Source organism: Sinocyclocheilus rhinocerous, unplaced genomic scaffold (genome assembly GCF_001515625.1).
Source record: "Sinocyclocheilus rhinocerous isolate Xijiao unplaced genomic scaffold, SAMN03320098_v1.1 scaffold2468, whole genome shotgun sequence".
Taxonomy (NCBI): domain Eukaryota; kingdom Metazoa; phylum Chordata; class Actinopteri; order Cypriniformes; family Cyprinidae; genus Sinocyclocheilus; species Sinocyclocheilus rhinocerous.
The window spans coordinates 472,599-483,130 of NW_015655382.1; the positions used below are offsets into that span (position 1 = coordinate 472,599).

At 36.6% G+C, this 10,532-nt stretch overlaps 1 protein-coding gene across 1 annotated transcript in view; it reads left to right on the forward strand.

Annotated features, from left to right (window-relative positions):
- The first annotated feature begins 2,950 nt into the window (after positions 1 to 2,950).
- LOC107717978 (ubiquitin-conjugating enzyme E2 R2-like) overlaps positions 2,951 to 10,532 on the forward strand; it is a 13,693-nt gene continuing 6,111 nt past the window's right edge. The window contains exon 1 of the mRNA XM_016524890.1: positions 2,951 to 3,426. Within this exon, the coding sequence (XP_016380376.1) occupies positions 3,241 to 3,426 (186 nt within the window). The 5' untranslated portion in view covers positions 2,951 to 3,240. The remainder of the gene's footprint in view (positions 3,427 to 10,532) is intronic.

Genomic DNA, 10,532 nt, shown 5'->3' on the forward strand with positions numbered 1-10,532 from the left:
GTTGTTGTTTGTTGCGTTTTTTTTTTTTCTGTCCTGAACTCCCATCATCGCCTTTCTCTGTATTAAACATCAGCGTGTCTGTTCCTTACCAGTTTCGTCACGTATGTGTTGCTCTTTTCGGAGGCTAGCCCTTGCAGGACTGGTTTCGGACCAGAAACATCCTTCCCTCGACCCATCCTCAAACTCTTAACTGCCTCTGAGCACTAATTTCACTCATAAGTGCAGTTGCACATTTAGTTGCACGCATATAGGACATATAGGTACACAGGGTTGCATTCTAGACCACGTTTATATTTGCGATCCCACGTGATATTAGCGATATCATGTGATAGCCCTACTATTTGTGTCCTAATGTTGGGAGATAATACTACAGTTGCATATAGTTAACTAAACTGCACACTAACAAACCTTGCTCAGGATAATGACGGTTAGTGAAAGTGGCAAAATGAACAAAATCGGATTATTTTACATCTCGCAAATCCGATATAGTAATTCTAGTACTTTTATGTTCCAGTTAATGGACGCTAGGGTTGCAAAGAGGTGTTTCCAGAAATTTACTCAAATTTTCTTCAACCCTAATGGACACCATAAGGATGAAATCTCCAGGTTGCCTGTTTACCTCAGAATAATTTCGATTTGTACCGTAGTTTGTTCGGGAAAAAACTCAAATAGATTAATCACGTCAAATCGATTAATCGCAATTAATCACATCCAAAATAAGTGTTTACATAATATGTGTTAACTGTGTATATTTATGTGTATATATAAATGCACACATACATGTATATACTTATATATTCATATTTATATCTGATTTACTATATATATGCATACATACATACACGCATATTATGTAAACACTTATTTTGGATGCGATTAATCGATTTGATGCGATTTATTTGGTTTTTATATATATATATACTTTTTACAAACTAAAGTACTATTCGAAATTCTTTTCTGATAGCATTCATCATTAAACGTTTTAACCCCAAATATTCCTTAAACATGCCATTTAACACACTGACAGTGTCTCATGTTTCTGGACAGTATTATATTAAAATGACCCCTTGTATGTTTCTAATACCTGTCTTGAGAATATAATTCTGTTAAAGGGAGCCTAAAAAGCTAAATGTGCACTTGCTCGGTCTGTATCTCGTCTGTCAAACGCCACCGTGGCTTTGACACCATCCAAACTCATGCTTCACGTGTTCTTCAGCTCTTAGAACTGCCATCTTGCACATTTGCAGATTACAAGGAATCTTTTTGTTTTTTATGCTGGTAAATGCCTTTTTTTCCCACACTAATGAACTTGTACTGACTAATTCAGGCACATGCTGTAAGTAATTCCTGTTTAACTGTCAGATCCAGCACGCTGTAGCGCTCGGTTGTAAGGACGCAACCAAAATAGTGGAGATCTGCTCATGAAACCTGACGTTGTCCTGAGGGTACCTTGCAAGTGTTTTCCATCGTACGATTGAGTTCATCAACAAGAAGTGACTTGAATAGCAGATGTAAAAGAACGTTTCTGGAAATACAACATCTAGTGTTTTACAGGTCCTGTGAGGACTCGAATCATCTGATGTTGAGAAAAGCAACTAATTATTAACAAGTCTGAATTTTGTGCTACAAGTCACATTGAAATTTATAACTTGCATGGGTAGGAATGTAAACTTTTGCCTACTTTTTGTTTGTTTTTGACTAATACATGAACACTTGCATAGAAAACCCCTATCATTCCTTGATTGTCGCAATTATTTTCTAGTTTCCTTTTTTTTTACGTAAAAGTTGGCTTCACCATATTACACCTTTTGATGGTATAATGTATTTTTATTTGTTATGAGGACATAAACTTCAGAAAATGTCTTGGAATGTTTTTAAAAAATTGCATTTTGCATTAAATTATTATAAATATCAGTAGAGGGAGTTTGGGGGGATTTGGGGGGTCCTTATAGATATGAATACTTTAGCTGTTAAATGTGATTCAAGTGAAGTGGCCCAGCTAATCTAATAAGGTTTTCCCTCTGGCAAGTTGTAGTGCAGATATTGCTGGATTTGGCTTATCATTAAATATACTCTCATTGCTCTTCGGTTGAAGGTATTGTCCAACTCCTTCATATGTATTTTCCGACTGTATGATGTAATATAATGTTTTAAGATGAATAAATGAACTACAAGAATGACCAATAATGTGCAAGCAACATTTTTGAGAGGTCCACGCAAAAGAGTTTGAGAAGGATGCTATAGTTTTATGTGTGCACCAATAAATTCATACATCTATATGTAGACCAAATGTTTGCCTCTTGTTTGATCGACGATGTTTCCTGTTTGTAATCATGTGTGAACAAGCAGTGAACAAAGTTAAAAATACTTATTTGCGTATTTGTTATTTATAAATCATTTTAAACATAAAACATGATTTATAAATCATCTTAAAGCAGCTTAATTTCCTGGTTTGTCTATGGTGTTGTTTATTGTAATATTAAAACCTTATTCATTAGGAGAAATTTGAATTAGATATTTAATTTATCTATGAAATATCTTGTTGTTGTTGTAGGGTGAAGATAGATAGATAGATAGATAATGCCACAAATTTTGGTTTTGGTTTCAAAGACCTACTTAAAAACCTTTCAAAATTGTAAGAGACAGACAGACAGACAGCTAGATAGATAGATAGATAATGTCACAAATTGTGGTTTTGGTTTCAAACACCTAATTAAAAACCTTTTAAAATTGTAAGAGAGATAGATAGATAGATAGATAGATAGAACTTACCCCATACAGTGTTGGAATTAAAAGTCAACGTAGCAATATAAAGTATATTTAAGCGCGGTTGAAATATTTCCTTGTGCTGTGTTTTTCTCGGAGGTTAAGCTGCTGAAGCTCCATTGGTTGCAGGAGGTGTATTAGGCGGGCCGTGATCTTCAGCTGCAGGCACGGTGTCCTATAGAGTGACGCTGGGGGAGGGAGCGAGACTCTCAAACAAGCTGCCCTGCTCGCATGTTTATTTACTAGCGGAACGCTTGATTAATCTGACACGTTTAATATCGACGGCAGGTGCTTAACGTGGTACTTCAAATGCCCGACGCGAACAGCAACTCGGCCGGGGCTGTTACTCGCTGAGCCTAATTTCTCATCGAGTGACTTATCTCGGGTTTGTTCGCGTGAGCGTGTGCGGTGAAACGGGCGAGCTAAAGTTGTTTGCGGGGTTATTTTGGATGCCAGATCGTTTGTTTTCGGAATATGGCTCAGCGTGGACACCATCATGTTGCGAGTTCCCAAAAAGCTTTAATGTTAGAGCTGAAAAGTTTTCAGGACGAACCGGTTGAAGGCTTCAAAATAACTTTAGTCGACGAGTCGGACTTGTACAACTGGGAAGTCGCGATTTTCGGACCCCCGAATACGCACTACGAGGGGGGGTATTTTAAGGTGAGTGCTGTATCGTATCTTTAAATGTAATTTGACGAAGTTTTATGCGCAAACTAATTCAAAACGTCACATTCAACATTCGAAAACGAGTGACTCTGTTTTATTATAATTGTTTATGATCTCTGTAAACGTTGTAAATGTTTATTTGTCATTCGCTTTTAAAGGAATGAAAATTCTATTGTTCCAAACCTGTTTGACTGTCTGTCTTCTGTGGAACACAGAATGAAAAATATGAAGAAAAGATGTGACCTGGGCTGCCACAAAATATTTCCTTTTGTGCTCCACTGAAGAAATAACTATTTTATAAAGAATTTTCGTTTTGTTTCGTTCTGTACTGTTTCTTTAAAGGGAACGTTCGGCGTTCTAATTTTTAAACGCCAACGTTCCATTTGTCCATAATTTGGTCTGTGCTCAATGGAAGAGTTGCTCCATTGTTCCTCGTTGTTCTCTAGAATTCCCATCAGTTGCTTTTTACACACAGTTCACTGGAACAGTGTCTGAATGTTGTGAAGTTCCCTCAGTGTGACTTGGATGTTTAAAGTTCAAAGTATGAGTTTATTTTAAATATAATAAACCACAAACGTTTTTTCAGAATGGACAGTGAACTCCCTTATTTATCACTAACCTAAATTATAAAATCTATGGCTTCATAGTTGGAGTTTTATCACTTGGTGTTCTACATGTTGAACAGTGTCTGTCAACAGGAAAACCTCAGTCATATTAAGTGCTCCATCTGTCAGTGACACAATTTAGTGTCTAAATTTGATTAAATTAGCAAAGATTTTTGCTTTGATCCCCTTATGACTTTCAAGCTGCACCTTTTGTGAAGACAAACGTACATATATTTTATTTGAACCTATTGCTGCTAAATATCTTCTGCTGTGTCCAACCAAAGTCCCTCTGTCAGACCACAACAATGGCAGTTATATTTAGCCCGGCTTCATAGATGTGCCTGTGTGTCATCAAAGAGTATAGATGCTGGCCAACCAACCTCCACACATCATGACATTAGCAAGTGGCTATCGACTTGCTGGGAACATTGGCTATTGAGTCGCAGCCTGGGTTAAAAACACATTTGTTGGGCCAGTAGAGTCTCTCTTTCTTATTGTTTAATCTTTAGAAACCATGCATAGCTGTGAAAATTCAGTTCTGTCCTGTTGTTTTCCTGCATTGATGTGGAAAACCGTGTCTGTTTGTTAGTGGTGAGGAAGGAAGCGGGTCAGCCCTGGGAACTTCTCAACATCTCTTCCAACAGGAAGAGATGAGTAACCATGACTTCCTGCACACTACTGTACTTCGCCAAAACAGACAGGTTTCCCTTCTGCATTCTTTTTCCTGTTTTTTGATGTTATGATTGTTCAATGTATATTCAAACTAAAGAATCCTTGAGTTGGAAATCAGTATGGTCAACTTTTTGCCTTTTTACAAAGAAAAATTGGATTTAAAAAAAACAACAAATCTCATAAATCACACTTGAAATATTGTTAAAATTGTGATTTGCTATTGATTTACCTCTGAAAACTTTTTAATAAAATAGAAAAAGATATATTCACAAGGAAGATGTAAGCAGAATCTTAATAGGTCAATATAAGCCTTCTTATTAAATTATATATTTCAGTAGTGACACATTTGGAGAGAGGACAAATATTCCAGAACTTTCTGAAAATACAATATGAGAATTAACTGTACAATTACTAGAAATGTGTACCTTGGATATTATACAATTTGCATACATACAAAAGACACATTTTTATTAAAGTCGTTTCCAACTCTGACTTTGCACCAATTCTGTAGAATGGCCCATATAGTATTTTAACTTTGTTGTTTTAATATAATTATTATTATTCTTTATTATTTATTGATTGGTATAGTCAGTACTGGATATTTAATTTAACTGCACTGCCAATTTCCCTATTTAACTTATTTTTAAAATTTGTTTTAGTTTAATTTATTTATTTTACCTTTGCTGTCATCGAAAGTTAATCTTTAAAAACACTAAAATATATATTTTTTAAAATCTCAAAATTAATATCTTTTTTTTTTTTCATGTTGTAGCCTACATAATAATGTTGTGATGCCTAAATTTGACTAAGAATTTAAACATTTAAATGGTATTAAACTAAACTTGTTTTTATTTTATTTTATTTAGACAAAATAGTATACAATTTAATTATATACCATTTAATTGTTTTTGGTCATATGGGAAATATGAGAAGTGCCCCAAACTTATTATTATTAATACATTGTTTTTTAAACTGCAACAACAGACACCAATGTACAATAAACTGGTACTAAGTATTTTTCCATCATGTAATATAGTTCATTATTTTAACTCCTTTTTACTTATTAGCATAGAATGTACGGTGTGCATTTTATAGTCAATTTAGGCTACATCAACTTCAAACACTGCTCATCCAATCAGAATTTAATCAACAGTCTTTTTATAAGACTGTATAAGCCTTTTTCATTTTAATTTCTGACAAAATATAATTTTAATGGAATGAGAAATTGTTCCTGTAATACAAAATTACTCCTCTCGTGGTTGTCAGATTTTGGTCATGTCACCCACCCCTAGCGTCACTCTGTATCTAGCTTCAATTTTCCAGCTAAGAGAGATTTGGCGCAGTCATTAAGTTCTCATGAGTAGGATCTCTCTAAGCAGGCTTCAAGTTCTTACACGTGGTGCTGAGCTGACAGGTAGCAGGGTTGGCTCCTGATCGGCTCGTCGCTCCAGTGAAGCGTGCACACACCCAGGCCCTGTGGCAGGTGATGTGAGCTGGGCTTGGCCGTGCTTGACTCAGCCTGGCAGCTCGAGTCATGTTACCCCCTTCCCTCGCCAGACTGATGGAGTGTCACAGAAACCAGAGACTGACACACTAACTGGGCCTGTTCTAACTTTATTTAGTGTTTGGAGTGAGTCAGCCCATAATAACAACTCAATTTAACTCTTTCCAGATGTCTGGTATGACTAAGAACCGGTAATGAACAATCTTTCAAGTGTGTTAAAGAAATGTAGTTGTTGTTGGTCTTGTATTAATATTTAGAAGCAAATATCAAGCCGTTGTGTACAATACCTGAGAAAAACTAGAGAAAATGTACAATTCAAAGCTAGAAATTATTTTTAGAACCATTTAGTTTTAAATGGCAAAATATTGTGTAGCCCTGAATGTGACACTCAGATTAATCATAATAATAAATTCAAAGAAAGTCTATGAAAATCCATAGACAAATCGAACAGTCAATTATAAACACTGGTAAATAAATTCACAATTTGATAAACAAAAATAGACTATGACATTGTTAAATCAAACATCTATTAAATGATAAATCAACTTTTGAATATCAGCTTGTCTTGATTTATTGATTTTCATATTTAACTTTTAAATAACAGATTGTGTATTTATCGGTGAAATCTATTGGTACAAGTCACAATTTGATAATCGATTTGTCTAAGAATTCAGTAAATAATGCAATCAATTATTATCATTGGTAAGCAGATTACATTCATATTATATATATTATAAACATTGGTAAATGGATAAATTCACAGTTTGATCGTCAAAAATTGTCAACAAAATCGATAAATCAAGCAATCCATTATAAATGTTGCTAAATGGATAAACTCACAAATTAATAATCAAAACAATTCTACAAAAATCAATAAATCAAGCAATCCATTATAAACGTTGGTAAATAAATTCACAATTTGATAATTAAAACTGACTACAAAAATGGTTAAATCAAGCAGTCAGTTATAGCTGTTGGAAAATAGAAAAATTCAGATTCATAATAACAAATAAATGGTTAATTCTCAGAATGCATGTTGGCGCCAATAGCCTTGTGGTTAGTGCGCTGACATATAGCTAGCGCAACTGTGCTTGTGGCGACCCGAGTTCGATTCCCATCTCGAGGTCCTTTGCTGATCCCGCTCGCCTTTCTCCACCCAGTGCTTTCTTGTTTGCTCTCTACTGTCCTGTCCATTAAAGGCATAAAAACCCATAAATATAACTTTAAAAAAAATCAAAATGCATGGTTATTATAACTTATGATTACAATATGATTGATAAGTGCATGTTTAATTTGTCTCTTTCCCTTGCTGTCATTGGTATCAGCAAGGTGTAAGCAACAGATGTAGATATTACACCGAAATACAAGACTACATAGTCTGAACAAATGTAACTGATGGATCAGTCCACAGTCGACAGGTGCTCTAGTTCTTCACAGAGAACTTTATGGCCCACTAATTAGGCTAATTACCTGCTTCCGGTGGATCCCAGTTCATTCTTGACTAGCTTTTGGTGTCAAATGAAGCAATGGTGTGAATTAAAAGAACAAGTTACTACCTCTGGCCCGCAGGGACTGTCTCTCCCTCATGTAGTTTACCCTGAAGGACACCATTTCCCTGTCCTCTCTAATGTTTCAGTTGGGATGGAGGAAGTGAGATCAGGCAGGAGAACAGGACCGTTTGTTCAAGGATAGCAGCAGTGACCTGGTTTATTTCCTCTTCCAACCCAATGTCCATGGGATTCTCTTCCTCTCAAATGGGATTGTAAGAGAGAGATTTATTTTTAGGTTGCGCTCCAAGATGGGGATTTTCAAGCAAAAACGATTCATTTATTCCAAGTGGCCCACATTGTCATTAGCATTTCACATTAAACAAATACATTACGTAATGCGAATATGAGTGTATTCCAGAATGAGTTGCTCTTGTAAACCAAATGCTGTGCGCGGCTCGTTCGTGAAGTTTAACATCTGCTGAATCAGCTGGTCCAGAAACATTGAGTGGTAACGCATCGTACGGCACTCATCCTGATGAATCATAATGTAAAGAATTTTTATTTTAGAAGATTAATTTAGAGACGTAACTTCTCAGATGTGTAGCCACATTGGGTTTTTTCTTTGTTATTTTTGTGGTTGGGAGAAATAGCATTGAAATAATTGATGTTGTGGTGTTTTGAGGAATTGCAAGTAGTTTGTGAGAATTTGACATAAAAAAATGTAGTTGTTGTCGGCACGATAGCCTTGTGGGCTGTCTCTGTCTCTCTACTCTGAAAGTGTTAATCTTGATCTGTTGCTCATACATAGTATCAGTTCGTAAATTTTCCATCAAAATTTTTGCCTCTTACGAAGTTTTGTCAGCGTCAGAAATTTTGCCTTACAGTTGTGTTCAAGGAGCAATATGTTTGACTGGTACAAAAGTCTTAGCTATGTTGTTTATCGTACAGTCTGGTAGACTGTTGATGTTGCTCAAACAACATTCGTAAAAATCGTAAACTGCCATTTGAGCATTCAGCAGACCGATTGGTACCAATGTCTTGGCTATGTTGTATACCGTACAGTCTGATAGACTGTTGATGTTGCACTTGATTGTAAAAAAAATCGATTATTAATTTAAAATGATTGTACCGCAAAAATTGTACACTGCCACATATGCTTTTAACAGGTCGGTTGGTGGCAAAGTCTTAGCTGTCACGTATATCGTAACATTTTATATACTGTTGATGCTGCACAAGCAGTAATTGTACAAATATGACTAAAAAAACGTACATGGCTATACGAGTTTTCAGCCAGTCAGTTGGTACCAAAGTCTTAGCTATGGTGTAGGGCTGCACGATATTTAACGAGCATCTCGTCAGTAAAGCCGGTTCTGTAATCAGCGGTAAATCTCCATCACGTGCGTGCTTTCACATTGAGCAGAATTTACTACACAGAGATGCGATATTTATCGTGCAGCCCTACTATGGTGTATGTTATACAAACTGAAAGACTGTTAATGTTGCACCTGCAAATAATGTAAAAATGCAACCGTTAAAATAATAAACGGTCATAAAAAATCATAAAAATCTGTAGCTTTGCACATCCCTGTCCTTAAAGTTTGAGTCTCATCTAGTTGTTAGGTAATGTAGCTAAAGCGAGACGCTCGGCACACATGGCTGTCACAAGAGCTTGTGTGTGCAGCGTCGAAGGACTCCTGTAAGCTACCTCCGGCGAAATGTAATACCGTTACCTTCTCACAAGGATCCCTACTTGTGGTTTAATAGGCTTGCTTGCTTGAAAGTTGCCCTACACTACTTGGGTTTCAGGAATTGAGTAGCACTTGATACGTACAGGTGCCCCTGTGTATGTGTGTGTTTGGTTGCTGGTTATCCCAACCCCCCAGTACCCCCTCCGAGAGCTGGGCCTTTGAAGCACACACCAGCTGACCGTGCCAAATCAGCAAATGTGTGCTGTGGTGGGGGTTGTGGAGTGGTCCGTATGCATGTGTGCCCACCACCCCCTGCACTGAAAGGCACCAGGCTCAGCTTGCTACAGATTGTGAAGGATTTGAGTGGATGTATGTATAAAAGGTTTGTTTATGCTCAAATGTACATGGATGTGCATGTCACAGATTCAGTGTGTAATCGTTTGGGTTCTGAATTCAGCAATACGAGTTCAGACCTTGAATATGGTGCCGCCAATTCTAATGTTTAAATGATGGTCCATGATATTGAGGGTTATTGAGATTCCGCTTCCACGAGACACTAAGCGTTATTAAGAATAATACACCTTTACATTTAGATTACATTTATTATTCATAATACAAATATATTATTTCAAAATAAATCAAAATGTAACTTCTGATTTTTATTTATTAAAAATTCTTAATAGCTCATGCTAATCCATGTCTAGTCTTATCTAGGGACTAAAATACCATAGAGACTTAAAGGTTGGCCTCTTTTGCCTCAACCACCAAAAACACCTGATCAGCCAAATAGGAAAACGGTAAAACTCTTTGGCAACGTGGCAAGTTTTTCACAGCAAGCACTGCTTACGTTTTCTTAAGAATTTTAGCACTACAAGTAAATAAGCTGGGACAAGTTTGGGAACCCCAGCTCTGTAGGGGACTAGGCTTGCCGCGACAGACGGTGCTGACGGTTATACTGGTGTTAAGCTGCAACACCGGTTACGTCACTTGCCCACCACGTCACCGACCCCCACCGTCGTTTTGATTTTTTGTAGTAATAAAAATAATTTAGTTCAGTAAAAAAATAGACACTACAATTAAAACCTGAACGCGGCTGCTCAATGCAGCGTGCCGAACGACAGTCGCATCACAGATCAGATTT